General features: G+C 36.9%; 1 protein-coding gene across 1 annotated transcript in view; it reads left to right on the top strand.

Annotated features, from left to right (window-relative positions):
• Positions 1–19,852, top strand: part of LOC102237510 (calsyntenin-2-like) — a 151,692-nt gene that overhangs the window by 85,375 nt on the left and 46,465 nt on the right. The window contains exons 3-5 of the mRNA XM_014476010.2: positions 15,318–15,513; positions 17,701–17,812; positions 18,082–18,178. Coding sequence (XP_014331496.1) covers positions 15,318–15,513; positions 17,701–17,812; positions 18,082–18,178 — 405 coding nt within the window. The remainder of the gene's footprint in view (positions 1–15,317; positions 15,514–17,700; positions 17,813–18,081; positions 18,179–19,852) is intronic.

Raw genomic sequence — 19,852 nt, 5'->3', positions numbered from 1 at the left:
GTTTTTTATTAATGTTCTACACATTTCACCTTCACTGGAACTTGGGTTGTAATTGACACAAGTTGGTTATGTCAATGGCTGGTATGTCAGTGTTTTTGTTAAATTGGGTTGTTTTTTCAGAGTAAAATTATATTTTGCCGTTAAAAAATGCTGTGACATGTTTTTGCCATGTTCCTGATTTCTGATCCTGCGTATTGACTGATGTCCAAATGCATTCAGCAATATGTAGGTGAACTGTTGTAACAGAGATTCTTTATATGTCTATTATGATGTTGCTGAATCCCAGTTCAGTCATGGAAACCAGCTTTTTCTCCTGCGACCCTGTGAGAGTAAGCAGGAATAGACAATGGATGGTTTAAATAGTTGGAGCAGGAATTGTAATCAAAGACTCACATTACGCTACAACAACAAAACATCACACTATTATCTTTGAAACAATATCAGATTTCCTAAGACTGTGACAAACTGCTAGATAAAAAAAGACCAATACACTGCTATTGCAGTAAAGAAAAAAATTGCTTTAGTTAAACACAAAAGGTTTTTGTAAAAAAAGTAATGGCTTACTCTGAACTACCCAAACTATCCTGAGCATGATATCTCACTACTGCCTTCCTTTTAAAAATAAATCATTCACTTTCAGTTTCAAAAGAAGAAACCTTATTGCTTATAGTTTAAAAAACAACACAATGTTTCATTCCTTTTATTTTTACTGCACCAGGGTTTTGTGACTGAAGGTTTGATTTGTATTTTTTCTTTAAAGACACTTTGTCCCTACGAAAGTGAAGTGTATTTATGTATTTATGTAAGTCTCAAAAAGATATGAGCTTTTTAATGTGCTTCAGAAATCTGTTGGTTTTGCAGCTTCTCAGTCTCTCACTGAGATTTATGGTTGCAAATTTGTTTAAATAAATAGAGCCGTTCCCCGAAAACAAATAGACAGTTTTAAATTTACTCTAGCTGAGGAGTCGACAAATGATCAAACATGACAGCGACGCATGCTTGAGCTATTGCTTGCTGTCTGTTATGATGAACATAACTAGCATGCAGAGATCAATGAATGACGACAAATTAGGTTATCTTCACTCCCACAGAATATCAAACATATACTTCTCTTTATGTTGGGAGATATTCTGGTGACTTCTGCACGCAGTCTCAGCCCTACGGTCCAACACCCTGCTGGCCTATCAGACAGCCGACGTCTGTCATTTTAATAATTCTGCATTAGTATGCAAAAGCTCTCCTGGGGAACACAATTTCCACCTGTCACATTCCATATATGTTGTGCTTGCTTTAACTCATGCGAAAATTTAACCTCAAACAGTTAATCTGAACATAATTTCATTTCATCCTGAAAGAAAGACAGAAAACCTGATGAGAGAAAAATGTGAAAGAGAGTAATACCAACTAGCAAGATAAGAACGCTACGTGCTGGGATTTGTGTGATGCAGACAGTTTATAGCATTGCAACAAACCTGTTTGTTTGCATAGAAAGTCAAGTTTTCATTGCAAAGAATACATCTACCCACGGCTACAGTGCCAAACAAAAATATTCATGTCCTTTGGACTTTTTCCCATTTTGTTAATTTCAGTATTTGGTGGCGTGGAAAGGTGTTTGCTGCTGTCCTGATTTCACTTTTTCTAGCATATTTGTCACAAACTGTGTTTCAGAACATCTAGCCAATTTAAATATTAGTCAAAGCCACACAAGTAAATAAGTTTTTAAATGAAGGTGTTTATCATTTAGGGAGGGAAAATAATTCAAACCAACATGACCCATTAAAACATAACTTGGCTTTATCTCACCTGAGTTGACTGCCTCCAGCCACACCCAGGACTATTTACTGCCACGCCTGATTAATTGCTCACCAATATCTTAGTCACACAAGAATAAGGACTTACTATCTGCTTGTTTAAAGAGGTACTTTGTAAGCTTCACTTTTTGGTTATATGTATCTAGGGCATCATCCACCTTTGCAGGTAGGAGATGGGAGTATGTGAGCTGCCCTGCTGCTGTGCTCCATTTGATCTTCCGCTCATTAACATTTTCTGTAGTGTAGATGCACATACAGCTCTGATGCTGCACATTCTGCGCATTTTCACTTGGCAGAAGGAGGCTGAAATGCTCTTTGTTGAAACTGTATGAACCAGTCTAAGGTGCTTTTACAAAGTACCTAAAATTGAAAGTGATGCTTCTATGAAGCTGCTTTTAAATGCAAAGTGGTTATTCTCCATGCATTTGCAATACAGGTAACTTTTAGTTTTAAACTGAATCCTGATTTTTTTATGCTTGGACTTGTATTAAGTTAACATCACCTGTCAGAATATGACTGGTTTTAAGTGCTTCTTTTTTATTATTATTATTATTATTATAATAATAACTATTATTATTATTATTATTGCTGTCATTGAAGCATTGCAATTGTCAGCTTACTAAATAGAAGCTATTTTGCTGTCATGCTGTTTGATCAGGTGAAACCAGTACTTTTTCCACTGACTTTTATATTAAGCTATTTTTCACACATTAAACTGAGATCCACAGGAACATTTTCAGACAATTTGATCCAGACCTTTCATGCAGTATCTGTCCATATTTTGACTTCCCAGCAGATTTTATTTCTGCTGAAGCTTCACTTTCACAGCTGGAAATATGAGGATTGGGTGGCGGGGGAGCATTTAACCTTGAGTTACCAGGAGGCAGAACATAATTCAATGTAGTTTGATGTGAAACTTTTTATTCTGCCTGTCAGCAGTGGTGGATGAGGGCAGTCAGTAATGTTTTTGGAATTGTATACACAATATCAACAAGTAAGTGGAAAGCGTCATTTAAGTGGCAGCTGCAAGTGTGAAGCAATAACTCACACATTTACTGGCAGAAGATTATCCAGATATTTGGTTGTTGTGCCTATAGACATTTAGTTCTTTAGATTTTAGCATATTTTTTTGTTAGAAGCAGTGTATTGTTGTGATGTGAAGCATGTGACAGAAAACCTACAAGAGTGTTCATCTGTCAGACTGTACTGTAGGTACTCTGCAGACCACCATGTCCTCCTCTTTTCTGTATGCCACTAACCTGACAGAGGTCACAGTCGGAGAAAAAGTGACTTTTACAGGTCAGAGGCTTTTGGAGGCTGAAGGTGTGTGATTTGTTTTAGAACTATGGCAGCCAGTGATCCAGTAAAAATGTTTCACATATGTGGAAAGAGATTAAAAATACTACTGCTGAGAAATACAACTTTTCTATGTGAAAATAGGCCATTTATGCAAAAACTGTTATAGTTAAAAGAATAGAACTGATCTTCATTTTCATATAACCTGCATATTTACACTTATCTCTCAAAATTATTAACTAGATGAATATTTTTAACTAGATATGATAAGACCAATCCAAAGCGCATTCAGTCACACTCTGCTTTTCTTTCATATCTGCTACAATTATAGATGACGGTCTAAAAGACCAAGGCTGAATAAGATCAGTTTAATCAAAACACACTGAGTTAAGGGCTGATTTACCGTGTAATCGCCTTTTTAGATATTTCCAACTGGTTGTTTAAGATATTAAAATCCCAGTTATTCCCTGAGGCCTTGTTTTGGTCAAACATGTAGAAAATACCTCCACAAGAAGATGGATAGAAGGCATCTAGAAAAAATATCCAAATTCCCCCCAAAAATTCCAAAGTCCCTTTTCAGTGCAATTTATAAGCCACTCCACTCAGAGACATAGAGGATATTTTTCCGAATGGCTACTATTTTCTCCCCAACAGTGAGCTTCAGTCAATCTTTAGATTAAAGCTGATAAATTATCAGTTTTGTCTTTCACTTATTTGTTTTTTCACCATAACAAAATGATAGTGCTTGCACCATTACAGATGTTAGCTTGGTATTTTATTTAATCTTTAAAGTCATTGTGCTCTCACACTTTTAATCCTCCTGTTGTGTTGTGGGACGAATTAACCCGTTTTTTAGGTTAAAACGTGACCATTACAGTGTCATTTTTTGCAAAAATAATGCAAAGTTGGTACTTTTAATGGACTTTAAATGCAACTTTTAAAGCAACTTTGCATTATAAGTGTCATTATTTACTGACTGACACTTCATGACAACAGTCAGACATTCATAAAGACTCCTTCATGTTCATGACAGATGTTATGTCAAGTTTATGACAGCGTCATGTCAATCTAATGCACACCCCTTAAAATAAAGTGTTACCCATCTTCTTCTTTCCTAAAAGGTGTAATCAGCATAATAAGTTAAAATGTTGCATTTTCACATATTTTCAAATGCTGCCTGTACATGTCAGATAAAATAGTCTGCAGAAAGCATAACAAAGACAGTACCAATATCCTCTGTGATGACAGAGAGAGACATCATGTCAGTTTTTTCTATGAATATTTCATGTTTTTTCTTGTGTGTGTGTGTGTGTGTGAGGCTCTTCCCTGCTGAGCAGATCTCCACTGGTGAGCTCGGTCAGCAATCTGCAACTCTCACACCTCACTGCAAAGAAGCTGCTGTTCCGACCATTCTTTGCCCGATGATCAACCAACGTGATTCAAGCTATTGCTGGATTGCTACCAAATGCTAAATCATTCGAGCCATTACGTCTCTGACATATCTTCTCCCTGGAAAAACTTGCCTGCTCTGCCGTCTGCTTACGCAGCTCCATTCATCTCTGTTGTTGCCCACCTGGCTGCCTGCTCTCCAACTCTCTGTTCTGCTCCACCTAGAAATCTCACCATCCTCACACAAGCACCCACAAATTGGGTTTTATAACTATCCCCCCAGAGTAAAACCCACAACCAGAGTCACTAAGAAAATGAACTATTCTTTCCTTCTCATCTTCTCCTTGAGAAGAAAACCTGCATCATCCGTTGTATATTCTCATGTTGTAAATAAACCACTCACCGGTGCAATCTTTGATTCTGAATGATTTTGCCACGTGGGCCAGGAAGTTAAACATGTACATGACACTTCTGATCAGGTCCTGCTCCTGTCAATACAGAAAATATGTTTCTAATTTGTTGTATTTTTGTGTAGAAGTTGAAGTAGCTGGATAAAACGCAATCATGGCATGCACATTTAGTTTCATCTTCCTGGAAGTCAAAGGATGAATTATCAGTCTGTGGAGAGAAAGGCAACGATATATGTTCTTTCCACAATGTCTGGAGACTACAACCCGAGGCCCTAATGTCACTTTGGATAATAAGCCAGTAAAATGAAGAGGTTGTTACCCATTTGGTAAAATAAACATGCAGGAGCATGTGCAGGCTATGCATTGTGCGAGTTTACTCTTGAGAGCCTGTTGGGGGAGTTGCAGAGAAGAATTTGTACTTGATATTTAATTTGAGCCTGAACAGAGGAGATGTTTAAGTTCATTTATCAGCATCACTCTACAAATAAAGCAAAATGTCAAGTAAAACTATATGTAGACCATTCCAGTCTCTATTACTGGATAGAAAATTGCTTTCTGAAAATGTTGGATAATTAAACAAACTGACATAGGAATATCCTGTTTTTTTTTGGTGACAAACAAACATAATAGGTGGTTTAAACTAACATAAATATATGTTACAATTCACCACCAAACTGTTCCCACTGCCAGGATGTTTTCTTTCAGACCTGCTACGATTTTTCGGCTGGTATTGTAATCGCCAGTACTTATAAAGCTAACCTCTTTCAGCCTGTCTATCACTGTTCTGAGGGATTATAGCGGCGACTCACACCAAATGCCTTACAACTTCAACTCTTTACAGTTGCATCAAATATGGAGATAAGAACAAGAGTCCATTTGTATTCTGCCACTCACCTCTGTCAGTGTGGCTAAAACACACAACCAGAAATCAGAGGAAATCCCCATTAAAGATCTGTGTGTTTATATCCATGAACACAAACAGTCTGAGCCTTTTTCTTCACTCAAATGTGAAGCACTCTTTACGTCTCGAGGAAAAACTCTACATTTTTAGCTGTGAGTGAATGTGCATTAACTAACTATCCCCCATCTTGGCCACAAGGGTATAATTTCAAGTACTTAAGCATATAAACTGCTTCTGCAAACACTTCTGAAAGAATAAGTTACTCCCAGGAGCTCAAGTAGTTTCAAGCATGGTACCGTGGTAGGATGCCATCCGTGGAATAAGTCTGGTTATGAACCTGTAAATGGCATTGTAATGTATTGGAAGCAACAGCAATTCTGCCTTCAAAATGTACATGAAGGATCATTGAATGGGGCCAGTGGATGGTCAGAAAGCGCCAATTTTCTCCAAAGTTAGTAGCTACAAGTTTCTACTAACTTTAACTTATGTGTTTCCATTGCTAAGCAGCTGCATCCAAACCTACAAAGCACTGAATGCAGAGGTGTAAAGCACACCACCACTGGACTCTGAAGTAGCGGACACATGTTCTCTGGAGTTTAATCAACTTTCTCTCTGGTAACTCCGTAGACTAGTCTGGGTTGTTTTACATCAGGAGAGTGTAACCACCTTGACAGCTTTGTGTTAAATGTGAATTTTGCTGCACAGGAGATAATGTGTTGTGGAAAATAGTGAAATGAACTATGGATGCTTCACGCTAACACAACAGCTTGAACAATTTTATGCTCCTGTTTAGGAATGGCCCCTTCAGTTTCAATAAGACTGGCACCACTGCAACAAGCAAAATCCAAAAAGACATAAAAAAGCAGGTTTACATTGGAGGATCTTGGCTGGTCTGCACAGAGACCTGATCTCAACCTCAGAACACATTTGAAATCAATTAGAGTGGAGACTTGGAACATGGCCTTCTTGTCCAACATCAGGGTTTGACCTTTCAGATGCTCTGCTGGAAGTCATTCCCATGGACATTTATGAAGATTGAGGGAGACTGTTGAACTGCATAGGTTGTGCCAGCTCTATAATAACGGCTTTGTATGACAGATGGGATGTAGTTAATATTCGTGTGTGTGTGTAAAATCAAGTGACCCAATACTTTTGACAATATCATGAATTTTTATCATTTTCTTTACACTTAAAATAGGTTTTACTTAGGATAGTAACATCGGTGCAAAACATTTCTGACTCCCATGTCTGCACATCAGGTCATGTGTAACCTAGTGGCTCCATATGTAGAAAAGAGGCAGGAGGGGTCATGATGAAAGCCAATCTACAAAGCAGGAAATGGGACAGAAAACAACTAACTAGGGAAAACAGTAGAAGATCTAAGTGGAGGCTGACTGTAACAAAGAGTATTTAGGCTGGGAATGGATGAGTTAGGTGCAGTAGAATGTGGAGCTGAGGCTAAACAGCAGAAAGGATATAATAAAATAAGCAAAAAAATGCAAATCTTTAAACAAAACACACGATACCAAAAAAAGACTAAAGAGACAAAAGTCCAATGAGCCTCAAAATCACAGCAGATGACAGTCAGACATGACGTACCAGGACTATATCAGCTAGAGGATCTAGCTGATATTAGGTTCTTGTATTTTATCTAACTAAAGTGAAGCCATTGTTAAAGATTTTGTCAGAATTTGGCAAAAGTCTTAAAGCTCAGTTGATACATTGTTTGCAAATTCCCAGTCACAGGAAGTCTCAAACACTAGCTTGAAGCACTTCAGAATACTTTTAGTATCACTGCAACCTGTTTTTATATTGCTTGTTTTTTGGATGTTGTTTCAAATCAAATCAAGTCAAATTTTATTTGTATAGCACATTTCAGCAGCAAGGCATTTCAAAGTGCTTTACTGTACATCATATCAAACACAAAAACACAATGCAACATAGAATCAACAATCAAAACACAACATTGTCACAGTATTGGCTGTAGTATTGTGAATAAGCGTGCCGTGTCAAAGCTGTGAACTTTCTCCGTGCAGGAAGTCACTCGGCTGTCACCTGGTGACCCGCTGAGCTCTCGAGAACAGCATCTGTGTAAGAAGCGCAGAAGGAGAGGAGGAAGGTGTAGAACAGGGCAGCCAGATGAGCGCGTGAGGTGTGTCGGGAGTAAAGGAGGGCAAGGCTGAGTGCTGAATCTGAGTGCTCATGTTAAGGGCTAAATAATTGCTTACTGCTGTGAAACCTGCTGTGGAGGAAGGGAGAGGTGGCTTTGGGAAGGAGAAGGTGAGGAGCAGAAGGAGAAGCACACTAATATACTCAAGAAGCTCATAGTGCTGTTTTTAGCTGCATTAGTTATCTTACACACAATAGGCTTCTATGAAAATCCATCGCCTCCATCTCCCTTCTGACGAACACTTTTTTCTTCTTCTATAATTTCATTTTATTTTCAATTTTTAAGTCTTCTCTTCAGCCTTATAGCCACTAGTGTTATGTTAATTATTTACCTTTTTTCAGGTCTCTCAGAATGCTAAAATAATATTGGCGCGTTAGTCAACTTTAAGTCACACTGCCTTGCTGCTAAGCAGCTTCTGCATGTTTTTTACAATATTTATGCTTAGTTCCTTTTGTCATGTGGTTTAGTTTTTATGACATATTTGTGATGAAGCAAAGAATTGCTGTAAAACTCTATAGTCTATATTCAATAAAAATTCAGTTTTATTGAATATAGAGAAGCATCCATCAGAGAGTTGTGATCAATGTATGATCTGTGTTTTATGTAAACCTTTAATCTGATAGTTTCAAGTTTAGCAAAAATAATTTCAAAGTTTAACTTTAGATGCAGACTTGATGCAACACCGTGTTTGACGGAGGAGTGTGGTACATTGTAAACTCTTTTCCATCATATTTAGACCCAATGCATTTTTATGTGCACTTTCTAAATTTTCTGTGCATGTACATGTCACTTGTTATAGCAAAATTAACACATCAATGTACAACAGCGCATTGTAAATTTGACAATTGTCATCCTACATAGATATCTCATAGATATGACAGGACTTGACGGCTACATTTCTTTACATTTAAACCAACATAATAAACCTTGTTTCTGAAATTGTAACACAACTGGCAAAATAAAACGCAGCCTGACAGCAGCCTCAGCAGTATATGTGACACGACATCTCATAGCTATTTGGTAACACTGACAGAAAATAAGCAGTAGAGTTCATCTGATGAATTACAATCTGTCTCAGAGGCTGCTGTTAACATTAATTTTATCCCAGACCTCCAAAGCCCCTAGCATTGAATAATTAATATGCCCCATTCCTTTTCTTTGTGTGTTGGCTATAAGACAACGGCAGTCCTGGCTGAAAAGACGAATTGAATGTAATCTTGCATTAGTGTGTTTGATCTGCGTTCTTTTCTCTCGTGTGAGCTGCGAGTTTTTCAATCTGAGGTCAAACAAAGACGTTGCGACAGTCCTCCCAAGTGCAACTTATAGCAGCCTGCTATCTTAAAGAGCCTCTGATGAATTGCTTCTGATTCTATTTTATTTTAAACTAATGGTTAGTTACAATGGCTGCACTGAGTAAAAAAATACGTCAGGAATTATTTATATTAGGAACAAAGGTGATGGCATATAATATGTTTTTGAAAGCAGTCACTGTAAAACTTAATTATTCTAAAACAAAGATGAAACGATACATTTCAAGATGTCTTTGGATGGGTAAGTTAAAATAAATTTAAAAAAGCACTGTTGAAAGATTAGCTTTAAGCTTTTTCTTTTAATATTTAACATAATAACTTCTAATATCAGCTAAGCTAAAAAGCTTTACATTTCTTTTGGTCAAGTTGGTACTTTTTCTTTCATTTCAATAAATCGGAATTATCGGATTTTATTATTTTATTTTTTTATTTTTCAACAGAGTTACTTGGCCATACCTTGGATTTTCAAATGTGTTTATGCCTTATCTCAAATAAAACCTGTGTCTGGAGTAGGTTAGGTGTCCAAAGTAAGTAACCATGGCAATCTAGCCCTGTAAGACGTTAAGCTGCATTCATGTCCCTGCAAACCCCAGGTTAAACCTCACTAAGCCTGAAATCCTTTGTGATGGTTCGGGCCCCGGGTGATTCAAAGTTCAAAGCTTTATAAATACTTCAACTTCTCAAACCTTCACCCTGCAATTAGCCAATATGAGCTCTTCTAAGCTGTCTGAACATTAACATGACTGATGTTCACAAATTGAATATCATGTAAGTTTGTTAATCCCTTTGGGATTAATAAAGTATTTTTGGATAGAATTTAATTAATTGGTATGTCTTTTGTATTACTGAAGAACTTTAAAAAGAGAAAAACAACAAAAAAGCTAATTAAATGTTAGCTTGATAATAAAACACATGGAAAGATGAATGCTTCCTGCATATCCAATCAAAACAAATCAAAGGAACAACATTTAAATTAAAATTCATTCAAACAGAATGTCTCGGCTGCATTTTGCAAGAATATGTTTTAGGAAAGGACTTAGAAATTTCAAGCTAACATTCGCGGATGACATCTTCCAAAGTCGACATTTTCATTATCTCTCGTCGAGAAACGATATCCAGACCTATCACGGCAGTTAACTACATGCTAGTCTTTGTCCTCATTGTGTCCTCATTATACACCTTAGAGATAGAGTAGATAAAATCAAATTACAGCCAGCAGAGGAAAAGCTCATTGAAAGGCTATGAACCCTAATTTGTTTTTATCATCCTCCTCCCATTTGCATTTTCATTGCTCGAAGAAGCTGAAGAGCAGCTCCTTTCGACTTATTTTCAGGTGGTGTACTTAGTGGCTTGCTCGCATTTTTCTACGTTTTGAATAAAAGGTTTAGTCAGAGTGCTCTTTCATCTGTATAGAGAGTCTTAACAAAATCAAACATTGCCATGTGTTTTACATGATTATTTTAAATGACAGACCAACACAAAATAGTGCAATAATGCGGAGCCCACTAGGGAACACGGGAAAAAATTTCTTTTGCGTTACCTTGCAAAACTTTTGCGTTCCCTCATCATATGCTTACTGCAATATTTGCTGGTCTACTTTGTATACAGTCACAAATGTCAATTTAAAATTTCAAATGTATGCATATTTAAAGAGCCTCAGTGAAAACGTGTTTATTCTTAACTCTTTGGTGCAAAAAACTGATTGAAAATTGATTTATTCGCTACAAGTTTATGTCTGTTTGTGCAAGGCTGAGATGGAGCTGCACATGAAAACGGCCCTTTAAACCATTCAGACCACCAACATAAAAGAGACACAATAAAAACTGTCAGATGTTTTATTACCCTGTGATAATAACTCAGAAATAGTCCAAATAGTTTGGATGTATTTTTTCTTTCTTCTTACAGAAGGTTTCTGTTTAAATCATGGGTTTGTGGTGCATTTTTATCCTAAAGAAAAAGATCAAACTTCACATATTTCACAACGAGATATTAACATACATGAAAAAACCTCACAAAAACTTTATATTATAGCAGAAAGTACAATGGCCACCGATAGAAAGGTTTACAGTATTCAATTATGCCGCTTTAACTGATCAGTACATTAATATTGTGAGAGAATGCAAAAGAAAAAAAAAATCTTCCATGTCCCCTATGGGGCGCCGTACAATAATGAGATATTGAAGAAAAATGGTACTTTATTTTTAAAAATGTGAAAAGTGTAGCATGCATGTGAATTTAATTGTCTTTACTCTGGTACTGTAGCTAAAAAAGTTTGGCAGGCCGAATGGGGTTTGTTATAGTACGTTACAAAGATCCTAAATAAAACACTAAGAGTTAAGTTTTCTTAAAAAATATACCCTCCACTGTTAGCATTTCTAGGTCAGTCTGCAGAGACAGAGTATTGCTGTGTGGATGCAGAAGTATTACAGTGGTTAATGATTCAGTAAAGAAGTGCAGTTCATTCCAGTCTTTAATTAAAGTAGAACAGTAATGACGACAGTGAACTGGGCAATGAGGGAGAGTGAGGGACGGGAGGCTTAAGGCCCACTGATACTCTGCATGCTTTGAAAGTTCCTTTAATCAAGGTTTACCGCTCCCTCCCACCACGTTCACAACCTCCAACACAAACACACAAAACCCACCATGACATGGAGCTTCTGCATCTCCTTCTCTCCACTCAGGAACAAAAACACCAGATGGGTTGTCAGCAGTGTTTTGATTAAGAAGAGATTTAAATTTTCTGTTTCTATTTTGAGGTCTGACTGAGAGCTTGTGCTTTAAGCTCACTCTGGAGATCGCTTCTTATTGTTTTCACAATTATGTTTGCAGATACTAAGAAATAAACAGATCCTATTTGTCTGCTCTTCTTTAACTGTGGATTCTATTATTGTAGAGCAGGATGTAATGCATTTTCTTTACTAATGATGTGCACTTGCTTTAATCTAAAGGACTTTAAATTCCCAAAACTCTCGAATTAAAAGGGAAGCTTCCCAACCTATTCTCTTCATGCTTCAATTTATCATACTTTATTAAGACTTATACACCTGTGTGTGTACATTAGCTGCCAAGTTTGTCTTCACCTTCTAATTCAGTGTGCGCGCTACGCCTTCAAGAAATAAAAGTATGGCCCTCAGTTTTATTGGAAAGTCCTTCTTTGTTTCACCTACATACAGATGAGTTTGATGTATCTCTCAGTGTGATTCTAGACAAAGTGTGAGCAACTGGTAAACTCGACAAATTGAAATAAAATTGGAGGAAATTAAACGCTCTGTCAAGTCCTTTTACACAGGGAATACACAAATTAGTTTTGGCTCTTTGTGACAACACGTTCACTCATGGAGAATCATTTTCTCATTAATCGTGTTCATTCTGTCTGTTTCCATTATATTAGCAATTTTACATTTTGTGAAATGCATATTTCCTGACAGCTTGACATTTCTGTGGATGGAGCTTATTGGACTCAGGCTTCCTGTGGAGCGCCATCTATTTTGGATCATTGTTGCTACTGAATTCATTTCAGCTGACTTCTTTGCTTTTCTATATTAATGTTGCATGGCAAGGGGTCAAGTTCCTACTGAAAAAATCTATTTCAATATGTATTTACTAGAAAACTTAGCATCTTTTTCTACCTGACATGCAGTGCTTTGAGAAAGTATTGAACCCACTTGTACTTCTTTAACAGTCAGTAATGTTGCAGCTACAGACTTCAGTGTATTTCATTGGGGTTTTATGCGATTGCTATTATGAGTAGTGCATAATTATGCAGCTGAAGGCTGATGATACATGGCTCAGAAGATTTCTGTACAATCATGAATCTGAAAAGTTTGGTGCACATTTTTAATAGAGATGCATAAAATATTGACATCAATATCAGTATTGTCTGACATTAGTCATTTTTTAGTTTTTTAAAAAAAAATTTAGTTAAATTAGTGTCATTTTGATCTGGTATGTAAAACTGAGCTGATATTAATAACCAATGTTTATTTTCATTATAATATTTGTTTGTGTGTTTTGGGATGGGATGATGGTTGGTCATATTGTAGTAAAATCTATGTAAGTAATTAATCAAAATTAATGTGTTAAAGTCCCACCCCTAATATATATATATATATACATATGTCAGTAAAAGTCAGTTACCAGTCATAACAACATTATTACTGAATTTTGATACCAGGATAAATTTTCATATCGTTTATGGTATAACAATATTCCAAGCTTTGGATATCTCACAATCCATCATCTGGACATAGAAAGAGGATGACAAAGCTACAAACCTAACAAGACATAATCGTTCACCTAAATTGACAGTTCAGGATAGGAAAGCAGTTATTTAGAGAAGCAGCCAATGGGCTCGTTATCATTCTTGAGGATCTGCAGAAATGTGTTACTGTTGTTCATGTAGTCCAGAAATCTGGCATTCATGGAAAACGGTTACAATGGGTTATATCAAAGCAGGTACATATTTTAGAATGATCCAGTCAAAGCTTGTAGATGCAACGTGATAAGATGTTGAAAAGGTTTCAGGGGTACCAATAATTTTGCAAAAGATACTGCAGAGGAGGCAATAATTGAAATGGACTTCTTTTTGTTTTTTGATGCTCCACGTCAGTGAGAAAATTCTTTGTTCCATCTGGTAAGGCAAAGCAAAAGGCAAGTGTGGAAAGTATGCATTAGTTGGCAAAAATATCTGCCACAACAATTTACATATACATTGGGCCATCAAATTCGTCTTCATTTCCTTTCCTCCTCTCCACACTTCTGTCATGTTCTCATATAAAAAGCAATCCAAGAAAATGCATTTCCTGCAACAGATGGAGCAGAAAATGGATTTGCATTCATCCTCAAAGTGTTAAGTAGAAACATCTTTCCCCCCCTTTGCACCAGAATGTCAAGGTTTATGCATAAAGGTGGCAGCACTATATTAAATTCATATTATTGGGGATTTTTTTCCACTTATGTAAAACTTGCAAGTGGAAGCAGGTTCAAGGCTAGTCTTTCTTTCCTGCTCTTATAGCTGAGAAGGTATTTTCTATACATCTGTGTTGAACTGCATCTCTGCAATTGCTTTGCCTACTTTGCACAGACTTTAAGTGTGAAAATACATGTCACCTTGAAGCCATCTGTTACGGACAGGACCATTATTTTTCAGAAAAACTGGATTCAAACAATTGAGTCAGCTTATGAAGAGGTTCAGATCTTGAAAAGTGGACATTTGGACATTTAGACACATCCTCTACCGCTGAAACGTTCTTTTAGTTTCTTTTCCAACGCGCTTCCCAATATCAAAGAATCAAAAACCTGGGCATGAAATGAACTTCTAAAGTCACGTGAGAGACATACCTTCACTCAGTGGCGTTAACTGGTGCACATGAAAAATCAGAAACAATAATTCTCCATACGGCACACCAGGAGCTGACAAGGTTTCTGTGCAGAGAAATGAAACAGAGGCTGAAATTTGAAATAATAGCTGTACTGTAAGAACAAAGCAAAAAGCCAGCTGCTGTGTTTTCTTGTTAGTTCAAAATCATTGCCCACATGTTTGAATTCTCGTCAACACTGAGTGGTTTCAGAGCTACTGCTGGGTTTGATAATATTACTCTGGAGGGAGAGCAATGAGGGGTTGGAGGGGTGTGTGTGGGTGTGTGTGTGTAGAGGGGAAGACAAAACATACAATATTATACAAAATTATATTAAAATTCTTCTATCTTCTGCCAAAGGATTTCAGTCAAAGATCAGACTTTGGCATTGGATGGTTTATTTTCAGCAAACACACAAACGACACTGCCAGAGAGATATTTTTTTGTTTTCCAAACACGACAGAAGGATTTTACTGGTGAACAATAATTTTTAAATACTTTTTGATTTTTTTTAATTCTTCCTTTAAATGTTACTTAGCTGACTCAGCAACACACATATACAGTAGCTTCAAATCATCCACTAAAACACAACAATCTCTTGATTTATTCATTTTGTGCCACCAGGTTGAATTCGTTTTTTCCCCCTTCTTTTTCTTTTTCTTCTTCTTCCCAGGGGAGATTTGCTCCTTCAAGATCTTTGGTCAGGATGCCCCTTTTGAGGCAGTGGTGTTGAATCGCACATCAGGAGAAGGAGTCCTGAGAGCCAGCAGTCATGTGGACTGTGAGAGCCAGAAGGAATACACCTTCATCATCCAGGCTTACGACTGCGGCGACGGCCCTAGTGGAGCTAACTGGAAAAAATCTCACAAGTAAGTCCAGCGCCAGGGTTACAAATCTTTATGTAGCTCTGGATGTTAGCCTTAAAAAACTCCCTTTTAACAGCAAGAAGCCTCCAGCAGTGACCTGCCACAGCTGACTGGGTGTTTGAGACGACACAAAAAAAAAGAAAAGAAACACATAGGAGGAGCACTTTCTATGGTAGAGAAAAAGTAACGAGTTAAGAGCAGTAGATTCACTAGAACAGAAACGTAGCTAAACAGGCAAGTCAGAGCCAGTTTTCTAGTCTAGTTGGTAGACGGCACATAACGTTAGTCGCAGCAAAAGCTCAGCCATTGTCCAGGAGAGACACAGGAGAACATGAAGTTGTTGGCAGCAGTCACAATTAATCAAAATGCCTGGCCAGATGTAGCTTCTATGAAGAGGAACATAAAAGACAACATAAAAAGCTGAAATAACACTAAATAATTCAACATTGGGAAGCAGTAGGAGAATGTATAAACATTTCTAATGTGATGAAAGCTTTCAATCGGGAGAATAGTTGATCAGTGAAGAGGAATAGTTCACAGAAACAATCTATATCAATAGCTACAATATTTTACATATAAACTACCACCATCTATAATTAGTACAGGAAAGAATATTTTGTGCTTTTTGCCTTTCAATAAGATTTGTCTGTCTTTGCATTTGCAGCTCAGGAATTAGACTGGCAGACAGGCATAGTGGTGTGGACAACACCAAATCAAAGTCTCTGCTCTTTGAGTCAGAGATGGAACGGTGCTAAAATAAACTACTGCTCTGTAGTGGGAAACATACAACAAGAGAGACGGATGCATGATGGTTTTCCTCAGAAAATATTTCAAATAAAAGAGTGTACGTATGTCTGCTTGTGTGTGTGGTTTTGTGACATACTACTGAGCACAACACCCTAAATATTCCTCATTAGGCTAATGGCATTAACTGGTAGTTTCTGCAATCTCCTTAGATGTTTTCTCTGCTTGATGCATGCCAATGATTTGACCCTTCTTAAACAGACTAACGTCTTTTCCACGACCACAGGATGTGTCTTTTGCCATGGTTGTTTAAGAAATGAGGAGTTACTCATTGCATCAGCTGGGGTTAAATAACTTGTTGCCAGCTGAAAGATAATCGCCTATGCAGTACTTATCCAATAGGAGGCTTGTACCTATTTGCTTAGTTAAATCCAGGTGGCGACTTTTTTTTTGGCCAGGCAGTGTATAAGGTGCATTTCTTTACCTGAAAATGTGGGCTGGGATCCAGATCTGGATTCACTTGCTGTTCAATCCGGATCCAGATTGGATTCTGTACTTTGAGAATAACTTTACTTAAGGTCTTGTTTTGAAAGATAAATCTATTTCTTTCAAAGAATCCAAAGATAAATACTAGATTTTTCAGTGCCATGGTCAAATCATTAATGGTGAAAGTAAAATCTCTAATGTTGCCACAGCAAAGTCAAGACAAAAAGTTTAACTTATTGTATAGAGTCATTTCTCTAGCCTGCAGCTATGCCAAGCTATCTATTAAATCCTTCATATTCAGAATTCAGGCTTTGGCCTTGCCCTCTCGTTTTGTCCTTTTATTGCCCTCTTGTGAAATTGGCTTTTGTTTCTGTTTTCATTGTCAGTTTGTCTCAGTGTCTTCTCTGGGAACACTCCAGCAAGATTGCAGTAATCTACATAATCATTGCTCTTCCTCTTACTATTTTGTTCATGTCGTCCATCAATGCTTTTGAAAGCTGAATTTATAGTTGCTGTACATCAGTAAATCAAAGTGCAATTAGCTTTTAGATGCAAGTATGATACATACTATATATATTTTTTAATAAGCATACCATGACACACAAACTTTATTCAGAGATCCAGTACACATTCTCACATCCTATCAAAAGATGTGGCAACATTGAGTTGGCACACTGTCATTTTCTTCTCAAACAAATGCGTTGACGTTGCTGCCTGTGAGCCCCTGAAGACTGAACACTCTCATGCTTGTGCGTCTGACGACGAAATAAACTTTGGGGGCATTTCAGTCCCCACTCATGACTCAGATTTTCCTTCTGTCATCTCTTTTTCCATACCTATTTTTCTTTTATCATTCCCCTCCTTTTTCTTTCTTTCTTTTTTTTCATAAATCATCCATGCTTTTTTATGTCCATATTTTACAATGGGCTTCCTTCTTTCACCTTGTCTTCCTGAATTCAGGGCTGTGATTCACATACAGGTGGATGATGTCAACGAGTTCAGCCCCGTGTTTAGAGAGTCTCTTTACAAGGCGTCAGTGACTGAAGGCAAGATCTATGACAGCATCCTGCAGGTATTTATTTAGATATTGATTGTGAGGTTGTTAAACTGAACCACTAAGCAATGTCAGTTCTTTTTTGCTGGTCATTATTTTGTATGGTGTGAAGGGAGTAGTGAATAAATCAGACCCCCATCACCCCCCTTTTTTTTTCTTGGTGCATCCCTAGTGAGAACACTAGCCTTTAGCTAAAATGTTTTAAAATTTCCTCCATTATTATTTTTTTATGTCTCATATTTGAGATATTAGATGTTAAAGCACCGTTTGTCTGAACTTAATTTCAGGTGGAGGCGTGGGACCAGGACTGTTCACCGCAGTACAGTCAGATCTGTAACTATGAAATTGTGACTGGAGGAACCCCATTTGCCATAGACCGCAATGGTAAGTTTTTTGCATGCATGCATGAGTGAGTGGTAAAAAGTTGAGGAACCTTATTTTTTTGTCCTTTTGGAATGTTTTATGGGGCACCGGTGTAAATAATAGGTATGAGCTGCTGGTTCTGATTCAAAGCAATTTTCTCATATTTCAGTGAAAAGATGTAATCTCCTAAAATCCTTTAATTGAGAATGCACATTGTAAATAACTTGCTTTATATAACAAAGTGCTAGAGAAATAGTTATAGATATATATTTCACACTGTGCCTTGCAAAAGTATTCATGGCCCATAAAGTTTTCCACAGTTTTTACTTTATGTTGATCAAGATTTTGGGTTCACACATCAACAGATTTCATAAAGACCGCATCTTAGGACTGACACGCAGTAGTGCACAGTTGTGAAGTGAAAGGAAGCTGATTCTTGGCATTCAAATGTTTTTACTTATAAAGATTTGAAATTATAGTGGGCTTTTGTATTCAGCTCTTAAAAGTTGATACTTTGTCGAAACCATTTTTTGTTGCGTTACAATTTTTGTACATTTAGCTTCTGAATTTGAAGTCAATGACAAACCAAGGTCAGACGGATTGGGTGGAGGGCATTTGCAAATTTTCAAGTCTTAATATAGATTCTTTACTGGATTTAGGTGTGGACTTTGACTAGGCCGTTATAACACAAAGGTAAGCTTTGGTCTAAACCATTACATTTTGACTTGCTGTGTGTTTGGGACCATTGTCCGCCCCTGCCCCACAGATTTTCTTTGGTTCTGTTATTTTAGGTGAACATTATTGCACGCTCACCATTTTAATCAGTCTTTTATGAGATGTTTAATGCTCAACATAATTAGGTCTGAAGGTCTTTGGATAAACTGAAATTAATATGAAGGTATCAGAGTAAGTGGGATATAGATTCAAGTTGTATTTTTTTAAAAATTTCAAAACAAATTGTCATTTACCTTCCACTTCACAATTGTGCACTACTTATCAGATGATGACATAACATTGCATTGCATACATTAAATATGTTGTAACATGACAAAACTGGAAGAATTCAAGTTGTATGAATTTTTTGCAAGGTATTGTATCATTAGGGGGAAATAAGCTGTTCAATATGAAGGAGAACAAGTTCAAGAAAGTAAAATTGAACACTTTATTTTATAAATTTTTCTGAATTTTAAACCAGGTTTACAGTGCCCTCACAGGAAATAATGGATGATTCACCCCTCTGGAGTCCTGTGTAATCATAAACATATCGTTTGGAATATATGATTAAATTGTACTACAAGCAGCAGGCTGTTTTCTGCTAACTGTGTTATTTCTGCCTCATTTAAACACAAACAGAAAGGTTAATGGCTTGATGAGAGAAATGGGACATTTTCTCTTTCGTACATGATTTCCTTGTGATCTCTCAAACCTTTTGTAAACATGAAACATCTGTGCTAAATACAGATGTGAAAACAACTTTCTGTGGGAGCTAGCAATGAAAGATATACTATTAAAGTGGATTTGAAATGAGAAAAGGTATTTCTCACAATGTAAAAATGTGCGAAATATGTTAGCATTTTAATGCTTCGTGGTTCAGAAGTAGCTGAACATTTACAGTATCTACCACAAAACCAAAGCTTGTTTCTTTTTTTATCATTTACTAACTTATTTCTTCCCACCTGTCCTATCTGCTTAAAT

This window comes from Xiphophorus maculatus, chromosome 6 (assembly GCF_002775205.1).
Source record: "Xiphophorus maculatus strain JP 163 A chromosome 6, X_maculatus-5.0-male, whole genome shotgun sequence".
NCBI lineage: Eukaryota > Metazoa > Chordata > Actinopteri > Cyprinodontiformes > Poeciliidae > Xiphophorus > Xiphophorus maculatus.
This window is presented reverse-complemented; position numbering and strand designations above follow the sequence as displayed.